General features: G+C 51.3%; 1 protein-coding gene across 4 annotated transcripts in view; it reads right to left on the bottom strand.

The window, feature by feature from the left end:
* The window catches only part of TOM1L2 (target of myb1 like 2 membrane trafficking protein), a 119,936-nt gene that overhangs the window by 38,201 nt on the left and 58,141 nt on the right, over positions 1-23,594 (bottom strand). For all 4 annotated transcript variants that reach the window (XM_034989743.1, XM_034989744.1, XM_034989745.1 and 1 more), the window contains exons 2-4: positions 20,793-20,877; positions 12,967-13,045; positions 5,530-5,679 (exon numbers count right to left, since the gene is read on the bottom strand). In XM_034989743.1, the coding sequence (XP_034845634.1) occupies positions 5,530-5,679; positions 12,967-13,045; positions 20,793-20,877 (314 nt within the window). The remainder of the gene's footprint in view (positions 1-5,529; positions 5,680-12,966; positions 13,046-20,792; positions 20,878-23,594) is intronic.

Here is a 23,594-nt window from a genome sequence, read left to right as displayed (position 1 = left end):
TTGACAAAGTTTTAAATCATCCAATTTCAGATCAATGAATGACTGCTGATTTAGATTGTGGGTTCCGTTCTCTGGCTTCTGCCATGTTCTGCTTCTGCTCCTGGACCAGACTGCCTAGTCCCAGTGACAGGGTCTCCAGAGAGCTGCCAGTCCACATGGAATGTGGCCAAAGGCCGGGCCACCACGTCTCTGACACCTTCCAAGAACACAATACCTCCAGCTCCTGCCCCCACCCCTACCAGCTCACTTTCTTCAGTGGAAAGACAAACCTTCAGTGGAAAGAGGGTATTTTTAGATTCGATTGCTAGGAGGCAGGGGGTGGGGAGGCAAGGTAAGGGGGGGAGGGGGGAGGGGGAGGGAGGCAGGAGAAGCATGATCACCATGAAGTTACCCTACCAGGATGGTATCATTTCTGTTCCTGAAAGCAACTGCAAGGAAAGGCTGAGGGATGGCACAGAGTACAAGTGTCCTTCTTGTCTTCTGAACAAATGGGACTTCACATGAAAAAACAGAAAGGCACGCAGCCAAAGGCCAGCCAGGGACCAGGTGAGAAACAGAGCGGGGGCTGAAGGTGGCAGGCAGTTCAAAGATTGCCCTGCTCTCAACATCTCTCCTCTCTTGCTGCCAGGGAGACCAGCTCCCCTCCCAAAGGGCAAACTCCTGTGGCGGGGAAGCCCACTGGGCCCTCACACCTAAGTCAGGTAACCACTTCCAACTGCCCTTACAGCTTACGCGCTGGGCTTGGGCTGGGGGAGGTGGAGGGCAATCTGAAGGGCAGGGCCTCAGGTGCATACAAGCCTGAGGGGTATCTCTTTTGGGGGTCCCGGGGGAGATGGAGTGGCTACGGAGGGCTAGAGAACAGCCAGAGGATACAGATGCCTCGAGGAGAGACGGGACAGAATGTGGGAATGAGAGAGGCATCCACAGATTCTCTTCAAAAATCCCCCTAGAGGGCTGCTGATGGCAAACGTGTGCTGGTGCAAATGGCCCCAGCATGGCCAATCTCAGGCTGACAATGCCTGTGATCAGCATCCCAGGAAAGGAACTGGAAGGCATGGTGGGGGCCAGGAGAACATGTGAAGACAAGCACCCATTTCCCTACAGGCACAGGGAGACTCTCAGAAAAGCTGGTTTGGAGGGGCGCCTGGGTGGCTCAGATGGTTAAGTGTCTGCCTTCGGCTCAGGTCATGATCCCGGGGTCCTGGGATCGAGCCCTGCATCGGGCTCCCTGCTCAGTGGGGAGTCTGCTTCTCCTTCTCCCTCTGCCTGTCGCTTCCCCTGCTCTCTCTCTGTCAAATAAATAAACAAGATCTTAAAAAAAAAAAAGAAAGAAAGAAAGGAAAGCTGGTTTGGAGACAGGCCCCCTCCCTGCTTCCACCGTAGGGGAGCAATCAGAGGGACAATGGACTCAGGCTGATACCTGGTCATCAGAGCCTCGGGTCCCACCTCCACCAGGAGTTCCAACCATGCTTCCTGGGCTGGGGTGGGGAGCACTTCTCCGTCCAACCCCTTGGCCTTAAAAGCTTTTCAAGTGTTAATACGTTCAGAGTTTAGGGCAGCCCCTCAAATATCCCAAAGCCAGCTCAAGTCCTCCCTGGGTAGGCCCTGGCCCTCTATCATCTGCAAGCCTCTGTCTCTCCATAAAATCACCCAGCTCCCCAGGGGCAGGGCTGGGATTGGCCCAGTTCCACTTCCTGGCAGCTGGGCTCCGAAGAGCATTTAGAAACGCCTGGATGGCGAGGATGGCGAGGAAGAAGCTGTCATGGCTCTGGCACCCACACATTTGACCGCACCACTTTTCGGTCTCACTGCGTTTCTACGATGGCCGGCTGCCTCCTCCCAGGCTGGCAAGAGGGCCGGGGATCCGCGGCCATTGCCCCCATCCCCACCCTTGTATCATGGTGGGAACAGAACCTGCCCTTCCTGGGGCGGGGGATATCAGACTCCCAGGGCGGACTGCCCAGTTCTTTCAAATATATTCAACAGGCAAACAAAGTCCTCTTCTTTCTCCAAAGAGTTAAGAAATGGTGGACGAGATGCAGTACGTCCACATACTCATCAGATGGGCTTTAGTGCGGATGCGTTGGTGAAAACACTGTGCACCTAAAGCTCTCGGGTGCTGGTGGGAAGGAACAGCAGGGCCTGCTGGTTTAAGTACTAAACTGGAGCATGGCCATTCCCCACCACCCAGCAATTCTGCTCCCAGCTATGAGGCTGACCCCTACGGAATCGCTAATATTTTATTATTTTTGACCAAAAAGATGGCAGTTTCACACCTAATATAAACGGATATGCATGCTCACCCAAAGACACCTGCTACCTGTTAATAGCAGCACTTTTCATAATGGCCCCAAATGGGGAACAACAGCATGTCCCCACCATCAGTGGGAAGGATACACAAACCGTGGTGCATTCACCCACAGGGACTTGGCCAGCGATGTGAGCAACGGGAACAGAGGCCGATGGTCAGACCCAGTGACAAGGTGAGCCCTGCAAAGAAGGCGTGGCCGGACACACAGACCTAACAGAGTGCTACTGCACAGTCCACACAGATGAACTTCAAGAACACGAGAACTCCATCCAGGCTGTGAGGTGAGGGGGTCCCCAGGAGGTCAGGGCACTTTGGGTGTGGGTCATATTCTGCTTCATGACACAGGGGCTGGCTACCCAGATACGTTCAGTTTGTAAAAACTTATCAAGTTGTATGTGCTAGTTCAATCCGTGATCTCCTGCACATATGTTAGAATTCGGTAAGAAGAAAAGGCTGAAGATGCTGTTCGATTTTTTGTCCACCCCATTCCAGAAGCCAAGCCAGCCGCCAGCTCTGAATGCTGTCTGCTTTCTTCTGTTGGGTGGCCATGACCAAAGATAAAAGTTCCTCAGGAGCTTTAAAACCTGGAGAGGAAGAGCCATCCCCAGGCAGGTAAGCAAGCCCCACCAGAGAGTACTTATCCAAAGCCCTTGGCATCTTCCCAGCTGGACCAGGCTGACCCTCCAGCGTGTCCTCGCTGGACCAGAAGCCCGCGAGGCCCTCAGGGGCCCATCCTCCTGCCCCTGTGGGTGGGCGCGCATGCCGCCACCAAGCCGGCAGGGGGAGTCCTCACGACACCAGCACCGGCCGCTGAGTCCCTGCGGGCTGATCTCAGACTCGGGACTCGGAGTAGGGAGGCAGGGACAGAGGCCCCCATTTTGCAGATAAGGAGGCAGAAGCCCAGAGAGGCTCAAATACCTGCTGAGGTTACACAGCCAGGAGAAGCAGTGCTGAGAGCAGGCGGTGACCCTGATGGGAAAGCTGGGCCGGCGTCCCTGGGGACAGTCACAGCTACAGCCACTGCACAAGGCTCCCCAGTGCCCTCGCCAACAGGGACGTCGCAGATCACAAGCCTGACCACAGCTGTGCCTGTCGGGGGGTGGCCAACCGCCCACCGGGCCTGGCCACAGGAAGTGCTCCTTCCAGGTCTGACTCCAGAGAGACCTTGCCTGTGGCCACTGTGGGCCTGCACAAGGGGTTCAGGCTGGGGTGCCCCCTCTGTTGTGAGTAAAAAGTCACTATTTACTGGTCTGACATCAAATGCTAGGGATGTTGAGGCAGGGGAATGTACGGGGAAAGTCCCAGAATGGGGGAGTCGAGGGCAGAAGTAGGGGTGGGGAGGGTAGAGGGTGAGGTGGTTTGCACCTCTGTGTGTGTGCGTGTGTGTGTGCGCACGCTCATGGGTGCGAAAGAAGGAGGGCGGGAAGGAGAGACATGAAGACACGCCAGGTGGGCAGAAAGAAGAGATAGGGACCACCTAAGAAGGAGGCGGCTCTGCAGTCACCCACACTCCTCCCCTTCCTCAGAGCTTCAGCAAACCACAGTCACCCATTCATTCAGAAAAACAACAACTTACCTATCACCTACTCTACACAGTCAACTGCTCTAAACCCCGGGGATATAATGTCCCTGGACACTCAGGGAACTTAGAGGCAGATGAGAGAAAAGTCAGCCTAGAAGTAGAGAAGACCATAAAAGAGGGTGACAGGAGAGAGGGGATGCTACAAACCTAGGGGTGGGGAGGCCTCTGGGGGCTGTCTGAAGGATGGAGAAGACTTGCATGCAGAGGACGCCCGAGAGAACCTCAGCCAGAGCCCCCCTTTCCTCTCCAGGCTCAGGTGCCACCACCACCTCGGATACCCCGTGCCCACCTCGGATCACAGTGCCTCCTGCCCAGCCCAGCCCACCCCCCTCTCCTCTTGGCTCCGGCAGACAACAGCACTATTGTGCTTGCTGACAAATGTACCTTCCACCCTGTCACCAGGGGGCTCGGTCTAAAATCCAGATCCCTCTGTGTACACCCAGTTCAGAAACGTGCAGTGGTTCCCCACAGCCCACAGGACAGAGCACCGACTATCAGCATGCACGGCCCACAAGCCCCAGACCATCCTTCTGGCCTCATCTTCTGGCCCCAGATATTCTTCATCACACTCTATGCTCCATGTGATGGCTTTAAAGCAGCCTCTTCTCTTTAAGACGTGCAGCTTCATTCCCCAACTCTTGAGGCTGGACCTGGGGACTTCCCTTCTAACAAATGGAATAGGACAAAAGAGATGGTGCGTGACTTCTGAGAGTCAGTCCCAAGGGGTACCACAGCTTCTTTCCCGAGCTCTCTTGGATCGCTTGCTCTAGGGACAACCCGCTGCCATGTTATGAGGACACTCAGGAGTCCACACAGCAAGAAACTCAGGCCTCCTACCAATAGTCAGGGAGCAGCTGGGGCCTCCTGCCAACAGCCCTGTGGTGAGCCACCTTGGACGTGGCTCCTCCAGCTCATCGAGCTCGCAGATGAGGCAATTCTGGCTGAAGTCTTCACCACAACCTCCCGAGAGTTCCTGAGCCAGAATCACTCATCTAAACTGCTCCTGAATTCCTGACCCACAGAAACAATGAGGTAATAAACGTTTGCTGTGTTAAACCCCTAAGTTTTGCGGTAATTTGTTACAGAGCCATTAATACTGAATACATCCCGCATGTGTCATGTGTTCTTGATGCACGTGCTATCCCCTTGCCCAGGCTACTTCTCACAATGACCTTTCCGCCAAGCTCCCCACATCCTTCAGGGTCCAACAGAAATGTCATCTCCTCAGTGAATCACTCTTTTAACACTGTCTCCCCCGATCCCACCCCGCCTGCAGCAGAGCTGGCCCCGACCCAGTGCCTCACCAGCCCTGCATATGGCTCCAGTACGGCCCTTCCTACTCCATGTTGTCCCCGATGGCTTGGAGGCCTCACAGGGCCCCCCACCTGCCCTGGGGGCAACAGAGAGCCATGGCACCCAGAATACCAGTGAAGGCTCTGTCAACTGGCTTGAGGGCTACCTCTCAGGGTTTTATTCTAGCGCAATGAGCGGAGAAACAGAAGCATTTCACAAAAGGTATTTAAACCCAGGAGGGTCTCCATTCTTTCCTCCAAATGATGGGAAAGCACGAGGACCCCCTGCTCAGGGGCCCCACCTCACTCAGTGCCAACAAACTGGACGAGGGGAGCTTGCCTACCTGGATCAGAGCAAGCACCTTGTCCTGCACAATGGTGGGAGGGTTGTTCTTGGGAGAGATGATTTTGACCAGGACGCTATCGATGAAATCCCGGTTGGCCACGAGAATGTGGAAGCGGTGGCCACAGTTCTTCACACACGTCTCCAGCACCTGAGGAGGGAGGAGAGGAAAGCAGGGTCACCACCGTGGCAGCCCGAGTTTCCACCCCGACCCCACCCTTTGCTTCTCCCACGTGGCCCCACCATCTCCTCCAGGGTCACGCAGGGACGGCACTGCATCCCTCCATTCTGATTCAGGCATGCCTTGCTGACTAAAGTCGCCTGTCCCTGCACAATAATCAGGCAATTAGTTGGTAATTGAGGCACCAGTTTTGCATGAGAAGGATGCTGGTGTTTTAATGAGATCAAAATGACTGAGCGGTCCCTGAAAATTAGCATTTTAACTCCTCTCTCCGGGCTCCTGGGTGTGAGACATTAGCCAATGGGACTCAGGCTCTGTCACAGAGAGGGCGGCTGTGACAGCCTGAATTGCTGCGTGAATTATTGGCCCTTGGATGTGAGGACGCAAGCAAACACACACAGACACTCACTCACCCTCACACATACACACGTACACGCCCCACACAACCCTGCCTCTGCAACTAAAATTGGTAATGACTAAGGATTTTCTACTCTTTTTTTTTTTTTTTTTTTGATTTTCTACTCTTAATAAATGGTTTGTGGGCCTCTGCTGCCAGTCAGCTCCCAGGTCCGTGTTTACTCCAAACCCTGCTCGCTCTTCCCCCGTCTGGAAAAATGAGGTACACAGGTCTTAGCCACTCAAAAGCACAGCGCGTGTGGGTTCTGGCCAGGTGGCCAGTGTGGGCTTGAATCTCAGCTCTGCCACTTCCTCCCTAAATGGCCCAGGACAAGCCTGTCTGAGCCTCAGCTTCCTCACCTGTAAAGTGGGCACATGAGTGCCTCCCTTGCAGGGCTGTAGTGAGGATGAGAGAGTATGTCTGAAGCGCCTAGCACAGTGCCCTGCGTTGGGGGGAGGGGGGGCAGTAAATGAGGACTATGATGTTATGATTATCATTCAAGCGGCTGCTGTACACACTTGAGGAAAGGAAAAACTTCACAGTCCCCACAGTACAGGGGAGAGGCCCCTTAGAATTCAGGGGTACCCACTGAAAGGTCTCCCCAGCCTTGAACACAGCTTTCTGAAGGTTTTTTTTTTAAGATTTTATTTATTTATTTGACAGAGAGACAGACAGCACAATGGTGGGAAGGAAAGGAACACAAGCAGGGGGAATGGGAGAGGGAGAAGCAGGCTTCCCGCAGAGCAGGGAGCCCGATGCAGGGCTCAATCCCAGGACCCCGGGATCATGACCTGAGCCGAAGGCAGACACTTAACTGACTGAGCCACCCAGGTGCCCCATGAACTTCTCAGCTCTCTGTAAACCAGCCCATACAATCACCTAGCCCTTCCCACACCAGCACCCCCCAGTGCCACGGTCAACTAGTGGAAAATGCCTCCTTGGAGTGTGCCCAGCAACAGGGGACATTTCTGACTGCCTGAGTATCTTCAGTGGCCCAGACTGAGCTGATCACTGGTTATGTTATGCAGCCCATTCCAAAGGGCTGGGTTCATACAATGAGCCTTGACAAAGCACAGCCATTAGGAAAGGCTCCCACCCTGTTTAACACTGACGGAGAGTGGACTACGAGCTGGGCACCATGCGGGAGCCTCCATGTTATGTACCATTTCATTCCAGTCTCACAACGAATTCTCTTTAAGTGGATCGGCCTTCTCCGGAGCCCTTGCCTCCTCACCCATGAAGAGGCCACAGGGCTACCTCCCCCAGCCCTTAAGATCAGCTGGGAGTCCCTCAGATGACAGGCAATGGGTGCCAGATTTCTTGTTCCTTCATCTGGTCCTGGAAATCGCCCGGGAAGGTGGGTATTATCCCATTTTCGGGATGATGAAGCTGAGGCCTGGAGACGCCGGTAACTTCTCCAAGGAGGCCAGAGCTGGCATGTGCCCCCCACCTGACAGCGACAGAGCCAGTCAAAACGGTGCCTTTCCCCACTGCCTGCCTGCCTGCACCATGGGAGGCTCCGGGTTCTGCTCGACTTGCCCGGGAAGACCCCAAAGCTCAGCTTCCTCCGGTCACCGAGCTTTTCCTCAGCCAAGGGGGCATTCTCTTTCTTAGCCTCTGCATGTGCCTGATTCCGGGTGACCACAAGGTAACTAGCATTCTCCCTCATAGTGACCGTGGGGACTGAACAGAGGAACCAGAGGGGTTCTTCTTGCCCTCCGGGAACTCACAGCTTCCCTTTCTAGCATCCTCTAAAACCCTCTCGGAACGTTGCCTAAGCAGGCATCGGGCTGCTGAGGCCAAGGCAGGTGGCAGGGAGGATGGTTTATTTTATGAGAAGCAGGTGGGAAGGGAGGGGCAGGAGGCTGGGAAGAAAGCAGCTGTGGTGGGAAAGAACATGGCATGAAGGGGAGCAGGAAGGCCAACACGGCAGGGCCGCCGTGGCTCTGTCACCACACTCAGGGCCAACAGTGGGCGAGGACGCCCATCTCACCTTTGGAGAGCACATCCTTGTGTCGTCCAGGGGAGCAGACTTTAAAGTCAGCGTGGCCTAGGCTGCCCTTGGGGCTCAGATACAGGTTTGGAGGTGCCCCGGAGAGAGGTGGTATGTGCTCCAGAGCAGCAGGCACAGGAGGCCCTGCCCGGCCGGCAAGGGCCACTCAGCCACTCCACAGACTCTGCCAAAATGCCCCTGGTAAATGGGTCCCTGTGGGTTGTAGGGCATGAAACACACCGCAGCCATTTTCCAGCAGCCAAAGCCCGCAGAGTGACAAAAGGTGCCTCTAAGCAATGAGAAATGCCGGTTTCGAGTCCATACACTGTTTATATACCCCAAAGCAGAGAACCCTCCCCGCCTCTGATGAACTCCTGTTTGGGGTAAATACCAGTATCTTTGTCAAAGGCCCACAAGGAGCAGGAGGACTGAGAGCAACTAATACAGTAAAGGAAGACAAACACAGAGAAGCCATAAAAGTAGACATGAGATCATATAACATGCACCAGGCTGGAGCCTTTGGTGTGGGGACAAGGGATCTGCCCATGTCAGAAGGCTCCCAAAGGCATCTCTGGATCTGCAGTGAAGACCTGACCACATCAACAAACAAGCAAACAAAAAACAAAAAACGTAGGCATAAATTTAACCAAGGAAGTGAAAGAAAGATCTATACCCTGAAAATTATAAGACACTGATGAGAGAAATTAAAGAAGCCACAAATAAATGGAAAGCTATCCCATGTTCACGGATTGGAAGAATGAATATTATTAAAATGTCCATACTACCCAAAGCCATCTATAGATTTCACAGGAATTGGAGAAAAATCTTAAAATTCATATGGAACCATAAAAGACCCCGAAGAGCCAAAGCAATCTTGAGAAAGAATAATAAAGCTGGAGACATCATAGTTCCTGATTTCAAACTATATTGCAGCGCTATAATAATCAAAACAGTATGGTACTGGAATAAAAAAAGACAATGGAACAGAATTGAGAGCCCAGAAATAAACCCATACATAAATATATGGTCAACTAATATTTGATAAGAGAGGTATGAGGGTTCAATGGGGAAAGGAAGTCTCTTTGATAAACAGTGTTGGGACAACTGGATTAACCACATGCAGAAGAATGAAACTGCACCCCTATCTTACATCACTCACAAAAATTAACTCGAAATGGACTAAAGACTTAAATGTAAGACCCGAAACTGTAAAACTACCAAAAGATAACACATGAAAAAAGTTCCTTGACACTGGTCTTGGCAGAGACTGCTTTTTTTAAGATTTTATTTAGTCATCTGAGACACAGAGATACAGAGAGAGAGAGAGAGCATGAGCAGGGAGAGAGGCAGAGGGAGAGGGAGAAGCAGGCTCCTCGCTGAGCCAGGAGCCCGACGTGGGGCTCGATCCCAGGACCCTGGGATCATGACCTGAGCCAAAGGCAGACTTTTTGGATGTGACACCAAAAGCTGGCAGAGACTTTTTGGATGTGACACCAAAAGCAAAGGCAACAAAAATGAAAATGAACAAGTGGGACTATGTCAAATAAAAAGCTTTTGCACAGAAGAAACAAACAGCAAAATTTAAAAGGCACTCTACAGAATGGGAAAGAACATTTGCAAACCATCTATCCAATAAGGGGTTAATATCAAAAATATATAAGGAACTTAACTCAATAGCAAAAAAGCCCCCCAAAAAACAACAAAAAACCAAAACCAATCCAATTAAAAGTGGCCAAAGGTGGGGCGCCTGGCTGGCTCAGTCAGAGCATGTGACTCTTGACCTCGGGGTTGTGAGTTCAAGCCCCATAGAGAGATTACTAAAGTGTAATGACCTCAGAGATTACTAAAGATTACTAAAAAATAAATAAATAAACTTAGAGATTACTAAAGATTACTAAAAATAATAGAAATTACTAAAAAATAAATAAATAAACTTAAAAGAAAATGGGCAAAGGACTTTAAATAGACATGTGTTCAAGGAAGATGCACAAATGGCTAACAGGTACATGAAAAGATTCTCAACATCACTAATCAGGGAAATGCAAATCAAAACCACAATAAGAGATCACTTCACACTTCTTAGAATGGCTATTATCAAAAAGACAAGAGACAAGTGTTGGTGAGGATGTGGAGAAAAGGGAATCCTTGTGCACCGTTGGTGGGAATGTAAATTGGTGCAGCCATTGTGGAAAACAACATAGAGGTTCCTAAAAAAAAAATTAAAAACATAGCTACCATATGATGCAGCAATCCCACTTTTGGGTATGTGTCTAAAAGAAATGAGGGTGCCTGCGTGGCTCAGTTGGTTAAGTGACTGCCTTCAGCTCAGGTCATGATCCCAGAGTCCTGGGATGGAGCCCTGCATCGGGCTCCCTGCTCAGCAGGGAGTCTGCTTCTCCCTCTCACCCTACCCCCTTCTTGTGCTCTCTCTGTCTCAAATAAATAAAATAAAATCTTTAAAAAATAAAAATAAAAGAAAGAAATAAAAGAAATGAAAACAGGGTATCAAAGAGATATCTGTACACCCATGTTCACTGCAGCATTATTCACAATAGCCAAGATCTGGACACAAAGTATCCACTGATGGATGACTGTATAAAGAAAACGTGATATATGTGTGGTATTTCTTTATCCATGTATACAAACACACAAACACACACACACACAGAAATACTATTCAGCCATAAAAAGGAAGTAAATCCTGCCTTTTGCGACAACATGGATGGACCTTGAGGTCATTACACTAAGTGAAACAAGTCAAATACAGAAAAACAAACACCCAATTTTCTCACTTATATGTGGAATCTAAAAAAGCTGAACTCACAGCGACAGAGTAGAACAGTAGCTGTGGGGCAGGGGAAATGGGGAGATATTGGTCAAAGGGTACAAATTCCCAGCTATAAGATGAGTAATCTCTAGGGATCTAATGTATAGCATGATGACTATAATTAATAATGCTGTAGTATATACTTTACAGCTAAGAAATTAGATCTCTTTTTTAAAGATTTACTTATTTGAGAGTGAGCAAGTGAGTGCGCATGTGTGCACAGGCACAAGCTGGGGGAGGGGCAGAGGGAGTGAGAGAGAATCCTCAAGCAGACTCCCCTCTGAGCGGGGAGCCCGACACGGGGCTTGATCCCAGGACCCTGAGATCATGACCTGAGCAGAAATCAAGAGCTGGACGCTCAACCAACTGAGCCACCCAGGCAGCTCCAAGAAATTAGATCTTAAATGCATCCCCCCTTCCCCAACAAAGGTAATTACGTGAGGGGACAGAGGCGTTTACTAACCTTATGGTGGTAGTCATTTTGCAATATACACGTGTATCAAATCATCACACTGTATAACTTAAACCTACATGTTATATGTCAATATCTCAATAAAGCTGGAGGAGTAATAATAATAATAATAATAAACCTAACCATCAGGGAAGGTTCAATGATGTTCACCATGTTCTTCCAGAAGGAAGTAAACACAGAGACCACTTTAGAGAGACTTCCATCCTTGGGCGCCTGGGTGGCTCAGTCGGTTAAACGTCCAACTCTTCGGTTTTGGCTCTGGTTGTGATCTCAGGGTCATGAGACCAAGCCCCAAAGTTGGGCTCCATGCTCAGTGCAGAATCTGCTTGAGATTCTCTGCCTTTCCCTCTCCCCCTCCCCCCACTCTCGTGCACTCTCTCTCTAAAATAAATAAAATCTTAAAAAAAAGATTTCCATCTAACCAACATGGTTACCATGAAGCTGGGAATGTAAAAGGATATGTTTTAGATACCAGGAAACTGCCCAACACCTATAGTTCATTCCCTGGTGATTTTAGTTACTGAAAACAATTCATTTTGGGCATCACTCTGGGTTTAGTGAATGCCATGGCTCAATTTCTGAGACAAAACCAACAGCTTTCAAGTCACTATTTCTCAGCTGGTCTTTTTCGTCTTTATTATTCATACCCCAATTCCCTGGCAGAGAATATCCTCCTAATAAGTCTTGGGTTTTCACTTGGGTGAAAAATCCAAACAGTTTCTCTGCTTTAAAAGGAAACATGTTATAGCTGTTTTGGATAAACAACAAACTCTTCAAACCTGCAGAGAGGCCCACGTGCTGACCTGTTACAGCTTGCATTTTAAGAACTCACTGTGGCCCAGATTTGGCCACATCTGAATAACTGTTAGCTTTCCAGACAAAAATAACACCCGAAGTTGTCCCTTTGAGTTTCGTGACATTTTAAGAAAGGGCAAAAATCTGGTCTGTTTCTTCCCGAAAGGAGTCACTAGACTGACTTTTTCCAGAATCTCTGCACCAAAGACCAGTTTTTACCCCCATAATCTACAGCTGGGCACTCACTAGCCCGAAGTCTGGGCAAACCCCCAGACCTCTCTCTGGATTGAGGGGATGATGACATCCGTTTGGGAAGGTTACTGCAAGCAATTGCTTTAACACCTGAAAAACTCAGCACAGTCCCGGGCAGGTTCTGGGTAGAAGGCAGCAGGTTTGTAAGGAGGGACTTGATACCTAGGAAGGCAACTAGCGAGGCTGGGTCACAGCAGGCTGGTGGCCGGAAGGGCATCCACAGCCAGGCCTTCAGCTTCTCTGCTCTGGGTTTCTGAACTAGTCAGTGCTACACGTACCTGATCCTCTGCTCCTATGTACCAGCTTGCAGCTCATCCACCACTTTGGGGGAAGGCAGGCAAACCCAAGCACACTACGGGAAGGCTCTGCTACACCCTGGTGGTGCTCGCACCAAGCCATCTACAGGCCGTGGCTGCCGGAGGCTGTGCTGAGTGGACAGAGCGAAGGCCCTGGGGGTGGGGCAGGGCCGTGAACGTGGATTTCCCCAGACGCTTTCCCACCCCCACGAGGGCAGCACTCACAGTCAATGCCAGCATGACCTCTCTGTAGTTCCGGTTCCCGTTGAGCCGCTTCTTCAGGGCTCGAATGGCATCCTTTGGCCTAGAGAGAAGGACATGTTAAAATCCTTGCACATCTGGTAAGCGCTGTGAATTGTGCAAGACTGTTGAATCTCAGATCTGTACCTCTGAAACAAATAATGCAATCTATGTTAAGAAAAAAAAAAGAAGAAGAAGGTAGCGGGAGGGGAGGAATGAAGCGGGGGAAATCGGAGGGGTAGACGAACCATGAGAGACGATAGACTCTGAAAAACAAACTGGGGGTTCTAGAGGGGAGGGGGGTGGGAGGATGGGTTAGCCTGGTGGTGGGTGTTGAGGAGGGCCCATTCTGCATGGAGCACTGGGTGTTATGCACAAACAATGAATCATGGAACACCACATCTAAAACTAATGATGTAATGTATGGGGATTAACATAAGAATAAAAAAAAATAAATGCAATTTAAATGTTTTCATAAAAATGTAAATTAAAGAAATGCAAAAATAAAAATTACCTTAAATGTCCAAAAAAAAAAAAATCCTTGCACATTCCACTCGGGGCCGCTACCCTACAGAGTCACTCCTGTTTGTGTGAACCAGCATATATACAAGGTTGTCTGTTACACACGAAGTATTAGGTGGCATATTTATACACATAAAAGATCAGAAACAAATGAAGTCTTCATCATTGTGAAACAGGTTAACTTAAAAAAAATTTTTTTAAGTTTTATTTATTTATTCTTTCAGTAATCTCTACACCCAACATGGGGCTCGAACTCACGACCCGAGATCAAGAGTCCCATAGCTCTTCCGACTGAGCCAGCCAGGCGCCCTGAAACAGGTTAGTTTAAATCATGTTTATCCCACTATATAGCTGCGGGAAAAAATAAAGACACTCCTTATGCACCAATATGGAGCCAACTCAAAGAAATGTGAATAGAGTTGTGTGCAGAGCAGTGCATAAGGTATGCTCCTCTTTGGCTTATAAAAGGACAACATACATACACACATACATAGTACACAAGCCAGAAGAGGGAAGAGAATCTCTGGAAGGAGCCCCAAGAAGCTGGTAACTCTGGCTGCCCCTTAGGAGGAGAACTGGGTGGCAGAGAGGAGGGAGTGAGAGGTTTCTCACTGGGCTTTTTTGCAGTCCTTTTGCATTTTGCATCACATGCAAATATTCTTTATTCGGAACAATAACTAACCCACTAGTGTGGGGGTACACCGAAGGGACAACAGACAGAGACACAGAAGAAAGAATGGCCAGCTCCCCGTTGAGGCTTGGATGTTCAGCTCCTGCTTAAAAGGGAGTCTGCTTCTCCCTCTGCCTCTCTCCCTGCTCATGCTCTCTCTCTCAAATAAATAAAGTCGAAAGAAAGAAACAAAGAAAGAAAGAAAACTTAATTAGGTCTCCTCAAAACCCAAAGAATTGTGTGTGTTTAGGTAATGGAGCCGATGTGGATTCCCAGAGGCACGTTCATAAGCTGATTGTTTGGAACCTGGAACACGTTCTTCCTTAAATCACAGTTAGAGCTAGGAGTGAGGGTCCCCAAACCAGCCCTCTAGAAACAGCTAGAAGGTGCAGCCCTTGGGTCTAACATGTTATTTCGTTTATTCTAAGCCAGGATCCAACAAAGCTGCGGGACTCATGGCTACCTCTAGCATGAAGCCCCGCCCCCAGACGCCCCATCACCTGCACTCCTGAGAGTCCCCAGTCCGCCTGCAGACTGGCCTTTTGCTATCACAAGTGGGCTCCAGCCTTCCCCTGATCAACGTGTCAGAATATCTGGGTCTTTCGAAAGTTGAAGGTTTGTAAGTCAGGGACCTCCTATTCCTACAGCTCTGAAATATTTATGATCTCTTTACCAAAGGAAAACGCCCTTTCAAATATGTGTGAGGAAGCTGGGGGAAGGGATGGTAGAAGGTCTGCTAATCAGCCCTATGTAGTCAGAAATACACAGGAACCAGCCAAGGCTTCTAGAAGAGATTTGAAAACGCCCTGAGTCACCTACTTCCCATTCCCAACTTGAAACGTGGCTGCCTGCAGGAATTCTTGGCTCCTGAGCCCAAAGGCTGATGGGACGAGGCTCTCTGGGGAATGGGTCCCTGCCAAGTGTGTTTACAGCATGGCTGCAGTTTCCAAACAGGGATGCTGATTTCTGCAAATATGGGACTCGACAAGCTCCTGGCTTTGAGGACTGTTTGTGGACTTGAGCTGGTGAAGGTCAGTGGCTGCTGGCCAGGAGCGTGGATTGATTTCCTCTCTCTCCAAGGCTCTGCCAAGCCACGGTCAACCCTGACCCACGGCTGCCATCCTCCTCAAGCCAGCTTCATCCCTCTCCTCTTGAACTTGCACGGAGCAGAAAAATGAGAACAGCCTCCAAGGGCCGCGATCACTTAGAGCTCACAGAGCAGAGTGCACACAGAGTTCTCCCAGTGTGGGGGTGATGGTGGTGGTGGAAAAATCAGAGAGCCAGCAGGCTCCTGGGTTAGAGTTAAAATGGAAATTCATCGGTGGCGGGAAGTACTGCCTCAGAGTGACTGGGTGAGCACAAAAGCAAGTATTTATCTCTCTCCCCGGGGGAGAAGCTTCAGAAAGGAGGATCAAAGTCATGTCAGAGGAATTGCAAAGTTTCAAGCAGCCGCTGCAGATTAGACAGCAAGGAGCTGGAATGAGGGAAAAAGGAGAGAAGGAAGAGTCAAGAGCCAAGATGGAGCAGGGGAGAGGAGCAGGAGGGGAGCCCCCCACCAACACCGTGAGATGCCCCGCCGCCCTGGCAGCTTGCAGCAGGAAGGTCAGCACCCAGGGCCTCACGATCTGGCCTCTGGGCCATCTTCGGCCTCCCCAAGGTCTCCTCCACCCCAGGCTCATAAGAACCCTTCTTTCTAGTCATACTTGAACTCATCTTGTCCTTTGGCTCCAGAAATGCTGCTCTGGAGCCGCTTTCTCCCTATTCCCTCCCAGGACAACACGGCTGCCCTCCACCCCCATTCCAGACTCTTCCTCTCCCTCCTGGCCTCCCTCCCTCCTCCCCCTCTTCTCAGCTGCGTGCTCACTCGGGCTTAGAGGCTGGGGCCTAAGGATTCCCTGAGCAAGGGAAGGTCCAGACACGGTCATGAAAATGATCCAGGTTAGCGGATCCTTCTCAGAGAGACACATCAGAGTCACCTGGGGAGCACATACCCAATCCACACACCTGGGCCCGAACTAGGTAGGTCTGGGCAAGGCCTGGTAAACAGGGCCTAAAACATTCCCAGGTAGGTTCTTGAGCCAGGCACTCCTGGTTAATGACCAATGATTCAGGAGACGAGCCCTACGATGGAGGGCAACTCAGCCTTGGACACTTTAGGGAAAGCCCAAGGACGGGCCTCTGGGGCAGTTCACTCAATCTGCACCCACCAGGACCACAACGTCCCAGAGGTGAAGCTCTGAGTAAGTAAGTGTAGGCAGAGTTTTGGCAGCTGGAGCCAGGTCAGCGTGGGCTTGCATCCTGCCTCTGCCCTTTTCAGCCATGCTGTGAAGACCTCTGGCAAGTGACCAAACCACTCTGGACCTCAGTTTCCTCAACACGGGCTGCCCCTACCTTCTAGGGTTGTCTCGGGGTGCCGCATGAGCTGGTGCAATCCAGGGCTCGCGTGGCGACCTGGCATACGGATGGCAAGCGCTCAGAGCACGGCAGACAGGGGCAGGGCCGTCAACCCACCGGGATCACGACCCAGGACTGGCCAGATGACACTACAGATGAAAGTGGTGGAGGACATCCCGTGCCGTGTTAAGTCTTTAACGTGCAGGTCTTTAATGGAGAAAGAGCACATCCCTATGCAGAGCACGGACCTGGATCCATACATAGGCAGACACTTTGTAATATTTACTCCTTTGATCCTTCTAACAACCTATGTGATAGGCACTACTGGTGTTTACACATTTTGTAAATGAGGACACCAAGACATAGGGACACATGGCAAGGGAGTGGAGGGCCCAGAATCCCAGCCCAGGCAGGTGGCTCCAGGCTCCACGCCCCTAATCCCAGGACACCCCCCTTCCCACTCCTGCCCACCAGCCTGCGTGTCCGCCTTCCCGCCTGCCATCCACCCACCTCCCCAGGCGGATGCCCGCCTATGCTGCAAGACTCCACTCGGGGTCACCTCCTCCAAGCATCCTTTGCTCTGGTCTCGCCCAGCGAGCGGCAGCATCTGTCGGCACGCTGTGTTACAGTTATGTTCTGCATTCCCCATCAGATGGAATTCCCCATCAGACGTGAGGTCTCCATCCATTTATTCTTATTTACAAAATGCTTGTCAAGAGTCAATTATACATATGCTGCGCTAGGTGTTGGCATAAAATGGCACGTGGAACAGAATTCTGCCCTCATGGAGCGCATGGTCAAGGGGGACCTGCAGGGGAGACAGCCACTCTAACAAACATCACGCAGACATGGACATTTACACTGTGATGGGCCTGGTTTCATATAGGGTACTGTGAAATCACGTATGGGGGGACTTGTCCAGATCAGGAAGAGAGGGAAATGCACTTCAAACTAAGCTCCAGTAAAAGACAGAACTGATTGGTGAAAGGGAGAAGTGAGACGGAAACAGAAGGAACATGGGGACCGAAGCCCTGAAGCAGGAAGGAGCTGAAAGGGTGCCCGAACGTTAGCTGAACTTCAGAGCTTTTCTCCCGCTTAGGAAGAGATTTGACAATCACCTCACTGTGGAGGCTGAGACAAAAAATCGCCACGCATCCCTGAGGTGCTCTCACTCAGAACTGCAGGACTGAGAGTGGGCCACTTCAGGAGGAAGGCGAACTGAGTGTTGGGAAAGGAAGGTGACCCACCTCCTAGACTCTGGAAGGAGGCAGCCTGGCTCTCACACCTCCCCACTCTCCCTGCTCGCCCAGACTGTTTGTGGCCCCAACACACTGCCCTTTCATGCTCTTATCTATACTCCGCCTTCTCTTCCTGCCCCACTGAGGCCCAGCCCAAAGCCTGCACCCTGTGCCTGCTGCAATGTGCATGTGCCTCGGCCACAGCCCGCCAGGGCCCGCCAGATGAGCCCCTCAAGAGTATCTGGGGAGCACTAGCCTTGGCATCCTGGAACCGGTTGCACCTCCATCTGTGGGATCCAATGTGGCTGGACAACCAGAGAAAGGAGGGCATGAGAGGGGGACATGAGAAAGAAGGGAGCCCGTGACTCTGGCATCAGAAATGCACAGCCCCCAACAACTCTGTGACCCAGATGTATGCTGGGCACCAAGCTGACCACCTATATTTAGAGGCAGCAATATGCCATCTTTGACCCAAGATGCCCAAACTTACACCTCTACCGCAGGCCCCTGCCCCCAGCTCCGTAGCCATGCCCGCCAGGACGGGGAGCATCGCACCTGGGGGCCTAGCAGGCAGCTCAGAGCGGTAGGATTTTAGCTGACCTTTTGATCTCTGCTCCTCAGCCTGCTCCCTCCCTGTGGTGGCTCAGCCCTAAACACTGGAGTCTTCCTCTCTCTTCTCTCATGCCCACATCCACCTCTGCACACCCCACTGGCTCCACCTTCTAAATATATTCTAAAGCTGAGCATTTCTCCCTCCTCCTCTACTGTCATCCGTGTCAAAACTGCCATCATCCCACACCTCCTAACTCGCTTCCCTCTTTCTGCCCTCTGCCCTTCCCACCCCCAGCCAGGCCATTCTGATCATGGGAGCCAGAGTGATCTCTTTAAAATGAGCGTTAGACTTGGGGCACCTGGGTGGCTCAGTTGGTTGGGTGTCTGCCTCTGGCTTGGGTCGTGATTCCGGAGTCCTGGGATCCAGCCCTGCATCAGGCTCCCCGCACAGCAGGGAGTCTGCTTCTCCCTCTCCCTTTGCTGCCCCCCAGCCCCGCTCATGCTTGCTCTCTCTCTCAAATAAATAAATAAATAAATAAACAAACAAACAAATAAATAAATAAATAGGGGCTCCTGGGTGGCTCAGTCGTTAAGCGTCTGCCTTCGGCTCAGGTCATGGTCCCAGGGTCCTGGGATCGAGCCCCCATCGGGCTCCCGGCTCCGCAGGAAGCCTGCTTCTCCCTCTCCCACTCACCTTGTTTGTGTTCCCTCTCTCACTGTGTCTCTCTCCATCAAATAAATAAAACAAATATTTAAATAAATAAGTAAATAAATAAATAAAAATGAGCGTTAGACCAGGTCCCTCTCTGCTCAAATCCCTGTACTGTTTGGATGGGCACATGTCTGACCCCTCCTTGCTCTCTCCATGCTAGCCCCACGAGCCTCTTGCTATTCCTCAAACATACTATCACGCCCTCTGTCCCAGGACTGCTGTGCTTGCTGCTCCCTCTGCTTGGAAGGTTCTTCCCTGCTGTCATCCTCATACATCACCCCCTCATCTCCTTCAAGTCGCTCTTCAATGTCACCTTCTCAAGTGAGGCTTTCCTTGATTCCTCCACTTAAAATTGCTGACTCCCAGGGGCGCCTGGGTGACTCAGTCAGTTAAGCGGCTGACTCTTGACTTCGGCTCAGGTCATGATCTCAGGATGTGAGATGGGACAAGTCCTGAGTCAGGCTCCATGCTCAGCACAAGTTCTGCTTGGGATTCTTTCTCCCTCTCCCTCTGCCTCAGCCCCCACCTGTGCTTGAGTGTGCACACTCTTTGAATGAATGAATGAATGAATAAATAAATAAATAAATAACAAATAAAACCTTAAAAAAAAATGCTAAGTCCCAGCCTTCACCCTCCCTCACTTCATTTCTTTTTCTTTTTTTTTTTAAGATTTTATTTATTTATTTGACAGGGCGAGAGATAGCGAGAGCAGAAACACAGGCAGGGGGAGTGGGAGAGGGAGAAGCAGGCTTCCTGCCGAGCAGGGAGCCCGATGTGGGACTCAATCCCAGGACCCTGGGATCATGACCTGAGCCGAAGGCAGATGCTTAATGACTGAGCCACCCAGGCGCCCATCCCTCGCTTCATTTCACTCCAGACTTGTCACCAGCTAACCATGTAATGTGACCATGTAACGTAACATGTAATGGCTTCCAGGGCATCTGTCCTGCTCCCTGCCATGCCCTGGGCACTCACACTAGGGCCCTGCATGAGGTAGCCACTCAGTAAATACCTGTTCACTGAGAGCAGGAGCAGCGCCAAGCTGCAAGCCCAGGGCTGCCAGAGTCCGACCTGTTCCCCTGGGTCTGTCCCCCTCAGGGATGGCTGGAGAGGGCGTAGCTACAGTAAATACCGTTCTTTGTGGTGTGGACAGAGGGCCGAAGACACACCAATCTGGGAGAAGCGTAAAAAGAACGTAGCTGGAATGCCGAAGAGGATACACAGTGAACAGCTAGAAGAACCGACCTGGCAGGGCAGGGATGGGGGGGGGGGGGGGGAGGCCCTGCCAGACACACCCACTGCTCTGTGCCTCATGCGGACCTCTCCCTCTATGGACACTGTGGTCCCTCTCCCTCTTGCGGCTCCAGTCCAGCAAAGCAGGACAGAGACAGCCTCATGTTGGTGAAGGAGAATACAGCCAGGGAGGAGGGCAGGAGGAGGTGATGACCACGGGGGACCACGTAACCAAGAGACTTCATTGTCACGGTGATTCAAAGCAGGTCATTAAAAGAGGGCGTCACTGATGGTGGGGCTGGGGGGGGGGGCGAGCAGCAAGAGGAAAGATAATGAAGTGTATCTGTTTATTAAATGCCAAAGCAAACAGACTGGAAACAAAACACAAAGTAAAACACCCCACCCTTAAGCCCTGACAGGCTCTGAGTGACCCCCCAGGAGCTGACGAGCTTCATGGAAGATAGCGGGCAGCGGGGGCGGGCACACATACCCTTCTTCTGTCTCATTGATAATGTCGCAGATCTCCATGTTCAACGTCCAGTCCTCGCTCTGGAGGGAGCCATCTGTTGCCTTTTCTGTAAAGTCAGAGAGAAGACGGATTTACATTTCTCCCAGAATAAGGGGGCCCTGGCAGGAAACAGGAAGGGCCCAGAACCACCACGTTCTCCTCCCAAGCAGATGGGCTGAGCCAACAGAGCGGTTCTGGGGGTACTGTTTCACCAGGGAACATCTGGGACGGGGGGGGGGGGGATCTGGGCCTGAGTTTTGCAAGATGGAAAGTTCTAGAGATTGGCTACATGACAGCGAGAAGGTGCTTAACACTTAAAACATGGTTAAGATGACAATCTTTACATGATATGTGTTGTAACACAATTACAATGTTCAAAAATTAAATTTAAAAAACCCACAGCCCCCCTTAAGGTAGGTATTATTCCTTCCCGCATTTAGAAGGAAGGAAACAGGCTCGAAAAGGTTGGGTACTTGGCCAGGATCTCATCACGGGATTGGGGCTGACATGCACTCAATGTCAGGTCTGCCCGTCTCTAAAGCCCAGACATTGCATGGCACCAGCCCACCTGCTAACCAAGCTGGACCTCGGATCTGAGGTTGTAGCTCAGACCAATTCTAACCCTGCCCCATCCCAACTGTGTACTCCATGAGAGGGAGAACATCACCACCATTTTGTTCATACAACCCAGACTTGCACCAGTGCTCAAATAATAAAACAGATGACCTCCGTACATGCTGGAAGTGTCCTTGTTCTTTACATAACATCCCAGAACTCACACATCCAAACAAAGCCTGTACTTACAAGCAGTGACAACACACTCCAAAAATATAGCTGTTGCTCAAAACATTTGTGCGACAGCTTCGGTCTGCATTTAAAAGCCTCGCTGCTTTACTTTTTGCCAAAAAAAGGCATATCCCCAACTTTTCCGCCCTCTTTGTTCCTCAACCATAGCACCCAAAGACCCTAGACCCACTGGAACAAGCAAACCCCCCCACAAATGAGGAGGACCTGCGTCAGGCGAATGCCAGGCACACAGCAGACTGGGCAGGGCACTGGGAGATTGGAGGAGCCCATCACCAAAGTCCACGAGGGTGCCAGGCTGGCAGGGACAGAGGTAGTGTTTGGTGAGTGCCTTGTAAGGAAGAGGGAGGTGTGTGCGGAGAGGGAGAGGCAGGGATGAGAACCCGTGTCAGAGACTGTGCCCTGCCCCATGCACGGCATGCGTGTGGAAAAGAGGGGCCACGTCAGGAGAGCCACTTCGGGGGTGGGGACAAGAGCCATGGTGGGAAGGGCGGGGGTAGGCCCCCAGGATGGATGCCTCCAAGCACCAGTCAACTTCGCCTAGAGAAGCAAAGACTAAGGGCAGAGGCCATAGGAAGGCTCAGGAGACAGGCAGGAGGAAGCCTCTGGAACGGGCCCAGCGGCATGCTCCCTTGGCACCGGGCTTCAGCCAGGGTGTGGAGAGGGTAAGCGTGTGGGTGAAACGGCTCGCGCCTCCAGCCCACCACGCTCCCTGACACACTCAGCTGTCTCCCCTTCAAGGTGTCCACTCCCAGAAGAGGTGACTCCCCAAAAGGCCCCACACAGCAGGGGAGTGTCTGTGGCCACAAACGCAGAGTGCATCCTCAAGATAAAGCCACTCGGCCTGTGGGCGGCGGGCGGCGGGCTTTCCACCCCTCCACTCTCCAGCCCGGGGAGAGGCCAGTGGCCCAAGAGCCTTCGGAGCTGGTAATCTGTCCCTGTCACAGCACCTGCTGCGGCCCAGACTCTCACAAGGAAGAAAGTCTGTGACTGCACTTTGGTAGGGCCATAGGGACACTGTCTTGGGAGGCTTAATGGAGGAAATATTAAATCAATGAAACCTCATTTCCAAGTTCGGTTTAGCAGCAGAATCCATTAACCTTATATTCACCCACTCCCTTCCTCTAATAATACCAGGAAGGGGTTCAAAGGCATGATAACTTATCCTCCGGGTAGCGCATTCTATTCAATTACTGGGATTCTGAGTTTCCAAGCTAAAAGATATATACTCGTTTTGATTATAAAGAATCAACCCAAAAAGAATGCTGCTTTCTTTTAATTTTGCTGGAAATGCCACATAAATACAACAGTGGGTATTTGGCTCGGCTGAAACAGATGAGGAAAGTCAGGCTGACAAAGGAGCTCAAATCAGTTGATTTTTCTCTCCTCATAAAAGAATTCCCAGCAATGGGAACAAAGTTGTATCTGATTGCCCCTGGAACTGTGGCCACTCAATGCGGGCTCCCTCACTCCAGAGGAAGCAAAATTCAATCTCATTTCTTTTGTCACGTAAATCGTCAAAACCTAAGATAAATCCTGGTGCAACAGCAGAAACACAATGCTCCAGGGAGCAATGGGGCAAGTCATTCCCACCAGCCAGCCCTCGGGACGGATAAAGATCAAAACGCCAGTGACCCTGGCTGCAAAAGCTGACCTTTCGGGAGTTCTCTGGTGAAATGCTAATGGCCAGGGGCTGAGCAGGACAGGGTTGGGCAGGGCAGGGCTGAGCAAGGCAGGACAGAGCTGGACTGGGATGAGCAGGGCAGGGCTGGGCAGGGCAGGACTGGACAGGGCTGGGCTGGACTGGGCTGAGCAGGGCAGGGCTGGGCAGGGCAGGGCAGGACTGAACAGGGCTGGGCTGGACTGGGCTGGACTGGGCTGAGCAGGGCAGGACTGGGCAGAGCAGAGCTGGGCAGGGCTGGGTTGGACTGGGCAGGGCAGGGCTGAACTGGGCTGAGCAGGGCAGGGGGGCAAGACTGG

Source organism: Mirounga leonina, unplaced genomic scaffold (assembly GCF_011800145.1).
Source record: "Mirounga leonina isolate KUSES-001 unplaced genomic scaffold, KU_Mleo_1.0 Mir_488, whole genome shotgun sequence".
Classification (NCBI taxonomy): domain Eukaryota; kingdom Metazoa; phylum Chordata; class Mammalia; order Carnivora; family Phocidae; genus Mirounga; species Mirounga leonina.
Note: the sequence above shows the minus strand (reverse complement) of the source record. Positions and strands in the feature narration are given on the sequence as shown.